Source organism: Accipiter gentilis, chromosome 34 (assembly GCF_929443795.1).
Source record: "Accipiter gentilis chromosome 34, bAccGen1.1, whole genome shotgun sequence".
NCBI lineage: Eukaryota > Metazoa > Chordata > Aves > Accipitriformes > Accipitridae > Astur > Astur gentilis.
The window spans coordinates 13,410,679-13,425,308 of record NC_064913.1 but is presented as its reverse complement, the minus strand read 5'-3'; the positions used below and the strand labels follow the sequence as shown (position 1 = coordinate 13,425,308).

Genomic DNA, 14,630 nt, shown 5'->3' with positions numbered 1-14,630 from the left:
AAGAGATGTTTTGCTGTAGGATTAAGATGTGCAGTCTTTTTAGCTCTTTCTAATTGCTCTATTTTTTGTTTCTAGGCTCGAACATCAAAGAATTGCTGACATATTTGTAAAAAAAGGTCCCTACTTAAAGATGTATTCAACTTACATCAAGGAATTTGATAAAAATGTTGCACTATTAGATGAACAGTGTAAGAAGAATGCAGGCTTTGCTTCGGTCGTCAAAGACTTTGAGGTACTGTAATCTTTTGTAAGATATATCCTATTTTATGGCTTTTCAGCAGTTGTGATCCTCCATAAGGCTTTAGAGGCTATCCTCCAATTTGCTGGTTTTGGGGGTTGGGGTTTTTTTTGCTGCAGTCTTGGCTTGAGACTTAGGGTGGAAGTGGAAAGAAGTAAATTCAGACTTTGTGAAGCAACTGGTGATTTTGGCTGCCACTGTGAGATACGATAAAGGAACTTGATTTTCAGAAAATGCAGAACTTGCTACAAATTACATCAAAGACACATTAACAAAATCTCTAGCTGCTTTTTATTATTTTGTCTCCTGATCATACTGATTAACTGTCCTATTTTAACCAGGTCGATTTCTCTACCACATCACAGGGCAGTAGCTTGCTCATGGGAATGGTGTTTCATTTCAGTTGGAAACATAAAAAAAGTGAATTTTCTCATCTGCATATTTCTAGAAGTTTCAAACCCAGCACATGCAGCAATCAGATGAAAGCTGATTCATGTCTCCAAGAGCATTGCCAGATTTTTACATAACTCCCTTAAAACAAATCAGAGAAGAGGTGCAAGCTCCCTGAGCACATGATCCACACAAACTGTGAATTTACTTTCTATTACACGGGCTTTCCCGTTGGGTAATCGCTGCTCTGTTTGCTTACAAGTGGTTCGAAAGGCTCCTTGGAGTGGGCAAAGGAAGAGCTTGAGGTAGAGACAGCAGAGACAGGAAGGAGCTAAGAGGCCTTTTTAAGGACTCAGTGTTTCAGATGCACTTTATTTTGAATGCAAACTCAAGACAGTTAACATTTTTGAAGCATGGATCTTTTAATTCTGTGTTGTCTTTAGAGGTGTGGATTAATTAAAACTTCTACAGTGAGCATTGCTCTTCTCTGCCTTTCTGCCTAATGGACGCTGACAGCAATTACAAAGGAGCACGCTGCCCTTGCCACCAGTGTTTCCTTTATTTCTACCTTTCTCACCTCTCCTCCCTCTAAGCAAAAGCACCTGTTCTGAATCCATAGCGTATGAGTGCTTACTGATGTCTTTTAATGCATGATTGATTTTGCATGCAGTCTTCCCCACGAAAGTGCTTGCTCTGTAGTGTGGTGTTTAATGCTGTGGTAGTGGCACCTTTTTAAGATAAAGCTTCTCTAATGTAGTCAGTGGTTTAGATAGGTATGTTTTCTTTGCTGGAACCCTTGACTACCACAGAATTGTTACTCATTTTGGGTGTTTCTTTCAGATGAGCCCCCGCTGTGCTAGTCTGGCCCTCAAGCACTATCTGCTCAAGCCAGTTCAGAGGATTCCCCAGTACAGGCTCCTGTTGACAGGTACAGTCAAGCTCTTTTGCAGGCTTAAGAAGCCAGTCTTCACACGTCCCAGGAAACTTGTTTTCAGGCGGTCGTATCCATCTGTAAAGCGTGTTTATCTGACTTCAGATATGTGAAGCTTTTTTTGAGAACATGCCATGGGTTTAGAGGCTTTCTTTGTTAATAGATTGCAATAAGAAACACAAGTGAGATGCTGATATTCCCAACGCTGTAGCGTGTTCTCTGATGGTATGTTCAGCAGTACTTGGAAAACATGAAAACTGCAGTGGGTTTTGTTTGTTTCTGTGGTAATAGAAGCCCATAATTTCCTTAGAGAGTTGGAATGCTCCTGCTTTGCTTTGGGTTTGGGTTTTTTTGTTGTTGTTGTTGGGTTTTTTTGTTTTTGCTTTGGGGGGTGGGTTTATGAAGGAAAAAGGTAGCAAGGAAAACTGGAGCTAGGATAAGGAAGAAAAAGTCGTCTGTGCAACTGTGGACTTCTGCAAGTAGCTTCTCCGTTTCTCCCCCACCCAGGTGTTTAATCTGTAAAATCCATTCTCTTTTAAAGGCAAAACACATGTTTTTAGCGTATGCTTACCAGTAAGTGCGTAAGACTTGTTACAGGGGCACTGCAGGCTGAAGAGCTGGTTTGGGACTAGGTAATCCAGGCCCTACACCCTGCTCTGGCACTGGCATGTCTGAGTGACCTTGAGCAAGTCATCTGCATGATGCAATGCTTTCTTTTCTGTAAAAGGGGGGCAATGATAGAGGCCTCCTTTGTAAAGCATTTTGAGATATGTTTGTTGTAAGAGGGGGATGGCTCCTGTAAGGATTTGGACATACTTAAGGCATTGTTTTTGAAAGCCATTGCTTCTTGATGAGCAATTTAAAAATAGCCTCTGTTTATGTAGTAACTGCAAAATAAAATGCTCTGTGACCTTTTTTTTTGGCTCTGTAGCTGCTTGTTGGCATTTCCCCAGCAAGTACTTAGACTAGTGATGCTGTGGGAGGTACAGACTTAAGTGTTATACAGCAGTTACCAAGTTATTAACATTGACTGTTTTCATTTTAATCATCTCATTAAAGTCACAGGTGTGGAAAAAAGGTTGAAACCCCCTTATTAATTGGACTACTTTATAGGGGAAAATCTTGGTGACCCTTAATTGATGAAATCAAACCATAAAACGGCATTTGGGGAATTTGCTTTATTTTAAAAAGATACTGACTTAGAGCATGGTAGAGGCTTGTTATACACTCTGAAATCAGCAGCGCTTTGGAGAAGTTCGAAGGTTTTAATTAAAAAGGTTGAACAGAGGATCAGGATGGAGTAGATGCCATTGTCAATATACACAGCAAAGCAAGAGATGTCAGGGATGAATGGCACTGAAACAAAACTCAAATGTTGAATGGGAATTCCTTGTGATCATTAACTGTCATTGCAGCTGGGACAGGCTGTTTTAGACCTGAAAAAAACTCATTCTGTGGTGATAGGGGGGTTGCTGTGGGTGTCCCCAGTCTGCAGACCTTACTGTGGCTGCCCAGCTTTAAATAGGGTTGCAAATGCTATGGACAGGAATGGGATCGCAATGCTGGCTGCTGATTTAGAAAAGTAATTTTTTCGTGTTCTATGGGAGCAATAAAAGAGGTCAGACTAAGAGTTTAATTATACTGGGGCTGGGGAGTGTTATTTTGGATCTGTTTCATTTTCAATCTGTTCAAGCTACCATGCATTTCTGTTCTCACCGAGAATCCCACTCTTCCATATCTCTGTGGATGACCCGTCTGCTCTGTTACCTCCCAGCAGCTCTGTGTAATATTGAGCAATCTCTATATAAACTTGTGCTGCAAAACCTTTGGAGGACACACAGAATATTTGGATCTATTGTTGCAGTGGGCGTGATGCAGTGATGCAGCAGCTGCCCAGGCTGAAGACAGGGGATCTGTGGGCAAGGGAGGAGGGGGCAGCGGGTGAGAGCAGAGGAGCAAAAATAATCCGGGAAATGAAGCTGCTAGGCCTGAGTCAGCAGGGATTTCTTCCGATTTAGATGTTCTGTGTCAGTGGGACAGCTTTGTACTGGTAACCTGCTGCTACACGGTCACATCACGAGATTGTTGCTGTGCTTTGAAGTGGAGTTACTTTTGTGCTAACAAAGGCAGGAGCAGGTGGACTCATAAATCAGCCAAGGAGAGGCACAGCTCAGCTGTTTAATTATACAGCTTCTGCAGTCCAGCAAGAGAACTTCCACTTCCCCACATGCTGGCCCCCAGCTCTCTACTGCAAATATTAGATGGGGTTTGGGGGAGGTTAATTAGAGGCCTCTGATTTCCAGTAGAAATGAAGGAGAGGTGATTCTCTTCTCCCAAAAACCTCTGATTTGAGTAGATGACTTGAGACTGTACAACACAAACAGGCACTTCATTGCCACAGGATAAGCCTTTCTCTTTTTCTCAACATAAGGTTTGCAGAGAGAGTCTTTTATTATCCTTTACTGGGATATAGTGAGGGGAGGCTGAGAGGGATGAAAAATCAGCCTTCGAGCACGCTGCTCCTTTGCAGGTTGGAAATAGAGTTGTCAGACTTAAGGCCAATTACATGTTGGGGAATGATTGCTTTAACTTAAGACAGAATTGCTGGCTGCTGTCAGGTAGAAGTAGGGCATAAGGAAATTTTGTTCCTCACAGAAACAGTACTTGTGTGCTTTTGTATTGATTTTTGTTGTGTTGTGGGGTATCCAGCAGAGTTAAGAATTTTAATTTCTAAGTCTGCCTTTCTGAAGGTATGCTTAAGATCTTAGTCTGAACAGCTAAAGCACATTTCAGAGGGGAAAATTTTTTTGGCAAAGACTGGAGATACTGTTCCACCTTAATATTCGACTTCCGTATTTATTTTATCTAGGAATTTTTTTGCTAAATTTTTACTGTAGTGTTATTCATGTCTGTAAAATCTACTTGTCTATATAGTTTAAGCCAGTACCTCCAGAAAGTTGTTGCAAGCACAAGATTTCCAGTGTGTATTCACAGAAGAGACTAAAAATATCTGTTCTGATGCTTCTCTGAAGCTGAGTTTTAGCTATGAACTGAGGTCCACTTACCAGATATACATAGTATTAAGATGAAAATTATGTAATTATCACTTTCAGGATTTTACAGTAGCAAGATATTGACTCCTTCAGTTTTGTAATGCAAAAGCTGCCTGCCTTTTTAAATACAGAATTTTAAATGAATGCAGTTATGTTAAAATCTCTAATTCCCCCTCTTCTACTCACTGATGATATGATTTAAAATGCTAGAATATACCCATCCAAAAAAATGTTTTTGAGTCATGTAAAGTGTTGTTGTTTTGGGGAACATGTCATAAAAGCACAAATATGCCAAGAACCAGTTCCCATGTTGGGTTTCTGGTTTTAAGTCTCCAGTGCAATTACTTTGGGTATTAAATTGGATGTTTCCATGTACTAAGGACAGTTTCTTAGAGTGCCAGCAGTACATTTGCAGATGAGTCACTTAGACCCACCTCACCTCTTGTTCCCAGTCTGTAGAGGTGAGTGTGGGGTTGGCAGCTTTAATAAACTGGTATTTCTGTATAAGCTGTAAGGACTCATTCTCTACTGGGAGGTGCCCACAGGAGTCTTTGTGCTGGCCCTGATGAAGATGGAGTCGCAATTGTAAAGCTTTAACTGGTTTGTTTTATGGTGGAACCCCAAGAGTGCTCTGCCTGGGCAGTACGGCACAGCTCCGACTTGAGAGAGCACCCGTCCGTCCCCTCGGCAGGCAGGGCAGGAGGGGGCGGCTGGTGTCCTATGTGTGACAGGTTCCTCCAGGTTAAATCAAGTTAAAACCAATGTGAACTCTTCTCAGTTCCTTTCAAAATACCTCCTGTTGATTCCCCCCCCCCCCCCCCCCCCCCCCCCCTTACCAGCATAACCTGAGGTGAAGCAAGATGAACTTTGTTTTTAATGGAATATGTGCCCACCTAAATATTGCACTGGAACGTCTGGTAGCTACTACAGCACAAGATCCTGAGGGATGTGAAGGATGCAAGATTTATGGAGTTCAGCTCGAGAGGTTTTGGTGCCATGTCAGACGTGTCTTAAAAGATCACACATTGCCCAGCGCCTGCTAATGATCAGACAAAACTTGGAGGAGAGCAGAAAGCTGTGGGTGTTCCTGTGGCCCAGCCAGACCTCCCAGCGCTCCCTCCCTGCTTCCCTGCAGGAGACCCCAGCCAGTTCCTCTTCCTTCACCTCAACCTGCTCTTCATGCTTCTCTCTTGGATCCTCCCTTAGGTCTTTGCCAAAAAAATAAAAGTACAGTGCCAAATATTTCTCTTCCCGTAGTTCTGTTTTTCTCAAAGCTTTCATTAACTGTGACAAGATTTCTCACTCTGTAGCATTTCTACTGCAGAAACATGTTTCATAATTCCTTTTTTTTTTTTCTTTTGCATAAGGAAAAGATTACAATACACTGAGCAGTCTCTGAGGGGCATGCATGAAGCAAGACATCTTATGAAGGCAGGAACAATTGGCTCCTGATCCTTCTTGAGTAAAAGGATGAATTTGGGTAGGGCAAGCATATGGGAGTTGAACTATTTCACTCCTACATGAAACTTGTACAACCGTGAAGCTAAAATTGAATGCTTGCTAGATCACATATGATTAGTTTTCGGTAGATCTGCCAGAATCTTAACACCTCATTTAAAACGTAATTATAAATCAGTATTTGTTGATATTGCCAATCTAACATGTACATTTCTTTGAAAGTTTCTGGTTTGGTTTCATTCAATTTTAAGCAGTTCAAAGCTGTAGCTTGTAGGGAATAGATGGTTGGCTTTTTACTGAGGGTATATATTAATTTTTGACAGGATATTGTACTTTTTGGTGAACTTGACACTTGACCAGGGAATGGAAACTCGAGGGGGATGTTTTCTTGTATAGTCGTACATTTGGAGTTAATTTTAGCTAAGTAAAATAGATTTTAAAACTACCAAGACTTTAATGGATTGAGGGTGCCATCTCGTGGTTGAGGAACTAAATTTATAATTGAAAACCAAAAATGCCTATTTGAACATGGGGGGGGGTATGTATAATACTTTTATTACTGAAAAATATTAATCATAATCAGATCTTTTATTATGGACTACTTTTTTCTTAGCTCCTATAGACAAGTTAGGTGCTCAGGCAAATACCTATAATCTTCAACATTTTTTGCATTGGCTTAAATGTAAATGATTGCAAGTATGTACTTATTTTTCACTTGCTTGTTTTGGAATAGTATATACAACGTCTCGTTTGTCTTCGGAGAAAGCCACTGCTTCAATAACCTTCTCTTACCTGAGCAAGATATCATGATATACTTACATTATGGAAATGCTAGTTTTCCTTTTGTTATTACTTTGACATTTAAAAGATTTAGTAGTAGACCTTTGTGGCATAGATCTGCTTGAAAAGCAGGTTTCCAGAAAAAAGCCGGGTTTTTATTATTTTCTAGTGCTGTTTATTTCTTTAACAAAACTATCTATATTATTTTTTTCTTTATACAGATTATTTAAAGAATCTTTTAGAAGAATCTGCAGACTATAGAGATACTCAAGGTAAATGTCTCTTTAGATTAAAGAAATCCCAGCTTATGTACATATGATAATGTTTCTAAATTTTAAATGCATGCAAAATGCTAAGCCAGTAATAGAAATGTTTTCTATTTAGTTCTAAGTTTCTCAGCAGAGATACTGAAAGACTGCAAACTTGTGTTTCAAAAAAGTTTGGAGCTGACAGTCGTATCAGCTCACCCTTGAATTGAAACCAAGAGATAAGAGTGAAGTTCCACAGGCAGCTAAAGCAGGTATTTTGGGCACTGCTATTGAAAGAGACAGTCCTTGCATGTGTAGACCTTTCATGATAGGCAGTCTGGTCTACTAGCTGCTCTCCCCCAGCTATGAGCCTTTCTGGCCTCCGTTTCTCTCTTTGTGCTAGGGCAAGTGTTTGCGTGGTGGGATTGAACAAGATCAAGGAGCTGATCTGGGTTATATTTCACCTGAGAAGCTCTCCAGTTTGACTTGTCACAAGTTGCACAAACACAAGTGACTTCCACAATTTCTGCATGTGGGGGGAAAGGAGATAAGAGGAAATGAGAAGGAATAGTTGGTGATGGAAAAGGACAGGACTACATGTTTCATGGTGGTTTGGGATTAAGCTGGTTTAACTCAAGTGTAGCAATGCGATGCACGTTCAGACTGTTTCCTTCTTCCATGTGTGTGCCTCAGCGGTACTAAAAATGCTCCCAGTCAATGCTTCCATTTCATTTGCATGAGCCCCTGTCACTTATTTCAGTCTCTTTAGTGACATTTGTGCAAGCCCTTTACCTTTAGGAGGGTTGTGCAAATGTAGTTGATGGGACTGCAATAAATGAGTGCCTTCAATGCACTGAGCCAAGTTTGCTTTCTAATAGCTTTGTTTGCTGATACAGTACTGTAAAATTTATGAGTAAATATTTCTCTTAGGACATTTAGATGTATTTGTTTTAGTACATTGAAAATATAAGCCAAAAATATTTTAAATTATGACTCTTTAAAGACATAGAAAAGTTTGTCTGGCACTTCTTATGGTTGTGAACAAACTAATTCTTGCACTGCATATTAAATAATTGACCACTTGAAAAGTGAGCTCCTTAAATATATATTTTACTTTACATTTTCTTGTGATTGCTCCAGCTTTTAAGGATTTTGTAGTTGTACCTTCCACAGTATTTTTCTCTCCCTTCATACATCAAAGGTAAAAGCAGAAGCTTAGTTATAACAATAACTGTTAATTTTATGCATTTAACATGTTTGATAGTCTACTTTTGAAACTGGGTAAGAAAAGAAAATCTAATATTTACTCATGAAGATCTTTCTTGTGTTCATTAAGCTTAAATTAGTTCTGACTTTGCTTAGTAGTTAAATTCCATTGGTGGGGGGGAAGACTAGGTTTGGTTATGGTTAGTATTCTTGGAAAAAACCCCAAATAACACAATTCTTCCTGATGACCTTCATTTGAATACATTACTCCAGCTAAGTGGTATAAGAATTGGAATGCTCTTCCCTGCCAAAAACCACTTTGTTTATGGACATTGACCCTATAGATTTTTTTTATGTTGTTGTTTAGATTTGTTTAGTCTTGGCTTTATAAGTAGCCCTGAGATCCTGGAACTTTCCCTTCAATAACCAGCAAATTTTCTCTAACATTCTTCAATCTATCTTGAAGTCAGTGAGTAAAATTCTAAGTTTTTAATAGATATAATAGCTGATAGATGAAGAAAAGTGTAACAAAATTCAGGTACTCATTCCTGTCTTCATGAATTAGCTAAATTTCCCTTCATTTTCTTTCAAGCGGATGAGAGCTGGGCAGTGTTTTGGCTGGAGCAGCTCCAACATTTCCTACTAGGAGACCACCAGCTATTTTTCAGCAGGCTCAGCTGACATCGTGACATCTATATCTAAACTTAAATTTTGATCAAATGCTTGATATGCGCTATGCCTTTTAACTCTTTGACTCCTGTGCTTGCATTGCTTTGGTTCATTAAAATCTTGAACAAAAATCCTCCTTAGATTAGCTTAGGAGCTTTTTGTTTGCACCTCAGTTTAGTTTCTTATATGGCTTTGGTTCAGAAAGCTGTATTTTTTAACATGCTTTCTTTCTGAATATGAACTGAACAATAAGGGAAGTCTATACATTCTACAGTACTAATACTCTAATGATTATCTGGGGGAAAAAAAACCCACCAAGGCTTCAGTTTTACCTGGTTTGGTAGGCTTCTCTGTGGACTTTTAAGCTAATGTAGTTCCTTTATTTGGAGTGCCTGACTGCACTTCAATTACTCAGAAAGTGCTAATTGCTTTAGAGACTACATTTTATCAGAGCAGTTGCTCTAGCTTTCAATTGAATGAGTTGGTTTTGGTTTTTTTCTACTTAAGTAAATTACAGGGGTTTGGATAAGATTGTTGGATGGGTTCTGTCTTGTATATGCTCACTGTTCAGTAATTTACGCAACCCTTTTATGTAACCCCCTCTTGCAGTTACACCTTAGCATATATTACACCTGGGTTGCTAGTTATTAAATAGCAGTACTTAATAAAAATCCCTCATCTTTGGTAACTCTTCTCTTTCAGAGATTTTTTTTTTTTTTCCCTTCTGGTATTAAAAGTTTAAAATTTAGAAATTTGAAATTTATACTGTTATCTTGAGGTGCAGCAAAACTAAAGGCAGAAGAAAGAAATTGCAAAGATAATTTTTCTAGGTAGTCTTCCATGATTGGCACTGGAGGCAGTTGTGTAAAATCAAAAAAACTCAATCTATGTAGTCTCAGTTAAAATGTTGTTAACTTTTCTGCTGTAAGTAGAGACACTGAAATTAAAGTAATTCTTTGTGTGAGAAACTAGAATTTAATTTTGCTTGTGGACTGTTTTGATCAGCTGTAAGAAATGATTGATGCTGTTGGTTAAAGCAATGACTTGCTAGGGTACACTTATTAAACCATGATCCAAAGACTCTGGGACCTATGGGAAGTGCTCCTGAATGCAGTGACTGTACAATCAGGTCCTTGAATCTTGGTGTGATGTGGAAGGGCAATGTTGTACCTGTGCTTTACATAATACCAATGCTAACTAGTCTGTATAACCAAAGCATCATTTCTTCATCCTTCAGATGCTCTAGCTGTTGTCATAGAAGTTGCAAACCATGCCAATGACATCATGAAGCAGGGAGTGAGTATTTTGACTTATGAACCTCGTTGATTAAAGCTTTTTCTGTCTTTTTTTTTTTTTTTAAAGTCATGGATGCAAGGGCAATTACTTACCTTTGGCTTTTTCTTCCTGTAGGATAACTTTCAGAAACTCATGCAGATTCAGTACAGTTTAAATGGACACCACGAGATTGTACAGCCAGGAAGGGTAGGTCCTCCAGGTGGCATTCAGCAGATTGCAGTGAAAGTGCAGCACAGATGATATGCAAGCAAAGTACTGAAGGTGGCATATACCAAGAAGAAAAACAGTCCATCACTTAATTATTCAGTTCTGACAGTCAAATGAATACTGCCTCTCCATATGTGTGAGGTTTTTTTAGACATTTATCTGATGAAAACTTACGATTTGTAGAATATCGTTCCTTGCCAAATCTTGCAGGCAGGTTTTATTCCTCAAGCTTAACCTTGTATTTGCCATGGTTTCAAGTGTAGCATGGAAAACTGTAATGCAGTCATTCACACTCACTTTTAGAGAAACCTAAGGCTGTTCAGCCTTTCTCAGAAAGGGAACCTCGAGTCCCCAAACTTCTGAAGCACTTCTAGTGCAGTAATAGTAATAATAATCATAATAATAATGATGATGAAAAAGTCAGCTCATTTGTATGGCTTGTGCCCTGAAAAGCTAGGTTTTGAATAGTTTGTTTTAATCTGCTAGGTCTTTCTCAAAGAGGGAACACTGATGAAGCTGTCCCGGAAGGTCATGCAGCCACGAATGTTTTTTCTGGTAAGATGCCATGTATGTTGCTGTGTGTAATTTTAAGTGGTTGAAACATTACACTGCAAACATAAGTAACTAATAACTTCAGTTAGTGGAAAAAATGACCAATTGTTGCTGTTCTACTTGCTCAACTCTAATTTAGAGAGATCATTTGTTGCTTATGCGCTAATTTTAATAGAAAACGGTTTCTCACTAAAATGTACTGTTTTGAACAATGCTCATTTAAAATTTGAGTGCTTTTATGAGAAGGCCTTACCTGTGGTAGTGTGAAAACTTAATACAGTTACTCCATCCACCTTAGCCGTACCAGATCTTAAAACCTACACCACTGCCCCTGCTATTGCAGCCTTCCCTCCCTCCCTCCTCTCTCCTTCCCTGGCACGAGCCTGCTTGCATCCTGAGCGGAGCGCTGGGCTGGAAGTTAAGTGCAGGGTTCTCTTCCTGTCTCTGCTGCTGTTTTGTTTTAAAACGTCTGTGCATCCCTGAAGTTTCTGTTTCCACTTGAACCTTTTGTTTGTCTCTTCTATTTAGATAGTAAAGCAACTGTTGCTGTGTGTAATTTGTGGCATTATTGGTCCACAGTCCTGGCTGAAATCTGTCTTGTAGTTACTCTAGTATGAATAAAGATTTCCCTGGGCAGCCATGGAGTATGATTCTAAGCTTCCAAGTGCCTGGGGATATTGTGTAGCATATAAAGCACTGAGATAACTGCAAATGATATCAGTTAAGGTAATGGTCTCAAAAATCTGGTGCTATCTCGAGCTGGACCTCCCAAATCAGATGTTGCTAATTTGAGTGGCTCTAGCTTGGTTTTTCTTTGTTTTGTTTTCTGGGTGGTGGTTTGTTGTTTTGTGTTTTTCTTAAGATATAAAAGGTGCAAGATAGTGTTTATACCTTTAGACACTTAAGCAGTGATTTTTTTAATCCATTGATCATGTTGTGAAGATTTAATAAGGCTCGTGAATCACTTGGTTAGTTTGCAAAGAACCTCATAGCAAAAACGTATGAGGCAGTTCAGTTTTCTGGTCTGTTTATGTGCAGTAAATGAAGTCTGAATCCATGTGTTGAACAACACAGAAAAGAAAAAAAAATCTTAATAGCTGCTCAGTAAGTACAGTGAATGAAGCCAAGTCTGGTAGAACAGGAAATAAACAGTAGATGCACATTTAAACTGGTAAAATTCACATGGTACATATGGATAAGTTTCTCCTTATAATCATAAATTGCTAATCTTAATTCTGCTATCTCCGAGTTTCTGGAATGTTTTGCTTTGTTTGAATTGTTAATTCTACTATCCTTTTAAAGTAGTTTGTTATATATATAGCTGTGTACCGAGAAACATTTTTGTCCTTTTTGACAGCCTGTTTGTTGACATCCATGCACTGTTTACTCATGTGCCAAATGTATATTTACCCAAGGAGGATATAAATAGACACCTATTGTTATCTAAATTCGTACATTAAAATGTTCTGGGGGTTCTAAGTGGAATAATAGGAAGTAGAAGATGCTTTTCTGGACAGTTGATCTCAGTGCTGTATGAGTTTTATACTTCCCATAAAATGCATCTGAAATTATCCATCTCTAAAGAATATTTAGTTATTAAAAAGCTTTGCTTCTATATTACAGTTCAATGATGCCCTGTTGTATACTACTCCAGTTCAGTCAGGGATGTATAAACTCAACAACATGCTGTCGTTGGCTGGAATGAAGGTGAGTCACTTGTTAAAATGAGTCTTTCTCCAAATCTGTTTAAACTCAGGCCTTCAAATTTTCAAAACAGAAGTATGTTTACTGTTGGAAAGAGATATTAAAGATGCTTATGTTTCAGAGCAATTCTACAGGCTTAACGTTTCTTGCATAATATGGCCTGTGGGATTGCTGTCTAGGTTTTCCTAAAAAACTCTGTTGCCACAGGAGCATCTCACCTCCATTCATCCACTATCATCCTACTCTGAAATAGTCTGCCTACTTATTTCTTGTGTTGTATTTTGTTTAGACTGCCTCACTTTTGCCTTGTAACTGCTTTTTAATGCCCACAGCCATAGATTAGGCATCTCTGCCTGTCAAGCTTCTGGTGGATCAAATCTCCATGGTTTACAGAGACCTCCTAACTGTGAGGGAATATACAGCTTTTGTTTCTGAGCCTTTGTGAAAAGCATCAGACTTATGCCCTGAGCCCCTCTGGGTAGTGATAAGGGACATGCACGCCATATATTGACACGGTCTCTGACACGACAGTGGGAACAACAAACCGTCGCCTGGGGAGTTAAATAACTTGTTTCTGGTGCTGTCAGAGAAGAGCACCGACTCCAGCTGCAGTGCAGACCTGGTGCTCGGGTCCAGGCTTTCGCAGGCAGAGCTGCAAAATCTCTTCTGCCTGCAGATGCCTGGTGGTGACTCAAAACCTCTCTTAACATTTAAACCTCCTTATGTTTGAAACTTGGTAGCTCAGAAGGATCAGCCAGGTGGTCCAGCCCTTGGGGGTATGGGGCAGGTGCCCACTCTGGGGTACACCAGTGAGCTAAATCTTGTCCTGCAGCAGCCCCTTTTTTTGCCCAGTTGCAGGAGGTACTTAGAGGGCTATGGGCCTGGGCATGTTGAAACACGGTGGGAGGTGTCTGACAGCTCTTGAGCTTCATTCCCCTCTATGTCTCTGGTGTTTGTATGGGACCACAGTGAAATAAAATGGTCGGCTGCATGTAATTTTAGGGTAGCTGGGCCCTCTGGACTGGTGTATGATCTCCTACCTTTGAGATTTTTTTGCTCCAATATACCCCTTCTGCAATAAGAAAACTAAAAGAGAAAACTAAAGCAAGTATTAAAGTACCATTTCAGTTTGAATGTCAAGTTTTCTCTCAACTGAAGGTTAAAAAGCCAACCCAGGAAGCATATCAGAATGAACTGAACATTGAAAGCGTAGAGAGATCCTTCATTCTTTCAGCAAGGTAAGTCTTACAAATGAATAATGATTTAAAAACCATGTGATTTCAAACAGACCACATAAGCTTTTTACAGCTTATTTTGTACTTATGTAATGAAAAGTTACCCTTGGCTAGAGTAATTACAGACTAGAGGGAATGACAGATGGGTTTCTGGAAATAAGGTAGGCTTTGTTCTAATTTACTTTTGCTCACATTCAAAATCTGATTTTGAAAATTTAAGTTTATTTTTAAATGGGCCAGCAGTATTGAAACCTGGTCACATGTAGTAAGTTTCACAGATACCATCTGAATTTGTAGTCTTTAATGCAGTTCACCCTGTAAGGAAAACTGCCCATTGTGAAGTGATGGATAGAAGCACAAAAGCTATAGTAAATGTGGCTGGTATTTGAGCAATTTGGGCTTAAGGCTGCAGCTGGTGGGGATTCTGCTGTCCTCAAGACAGTTGACTGTTAATCAGAGTGAATAAAACTCTTGCTTGGTTCCTCCTTTTCAGCTTAGCTACACCTTCAGAAACTTCAAGCAAATTGAAATATTATCCTCTCAGTGCCTTTCATTGAGAGGAACAAGAATTAAAATTGTTTAAATTTAGTTAATCTTATGCTTTGCTTCTCAGTATTTTTTTGTTCTTCCAAAGTTACTGATATGCTCTGTCAGTGCGTTAAC

General features: G+C 39.4%; 1 protein-coding gene across 3 annotated transcripts in view; it reads left to right on the top strand.

The window, feature by feature from the left end:
• The window catches only part of FGD6 (FYVE, RhoGEF and PH domain containing 6), a 74,511-nt gene that overhangs the window by 42,048 nt on the left and 17,833 nt on the right, over positions 1-14,630 (top strand). For all 3 annotated transcript variants that reach the window (XR_007504625.1, XR_007504624.1, XM_049792121.1), the window contains exons 7-14: positions 76-232; positions 1,469-1,556; positions 7,072-7,122; positions 10,211-10,269; positions 10,384-10,455; positions 10,963-11,031; positions 12,652-12,735; positions 13,891-13,970. Coding sequence is in view for 1 of the 3 variants with exons in the window: in XM_049792121.1 (XP_049648078.1) it covers positions 76-232; positions 1,469-1,556; positions 7,072-7,122; positions 10,211-10,269; positions 10,384-10,455; positions 10,963-11,031; positions 12,652-12,735; positions 13,891-13,970 (660 nt within the window). In the remaining 2 variants the exon portion in view is untranslated. The remainder of the gene's footprint in view (positions 1-75; positions 233-1,468; positions 1,557-7,071; positions 7,123-10,210; positions 10,270-10,383; positions 10,456-10,962; positions 11,032-12,651; positions 12,736-13,890; positions 13,971-14,630) is intronic.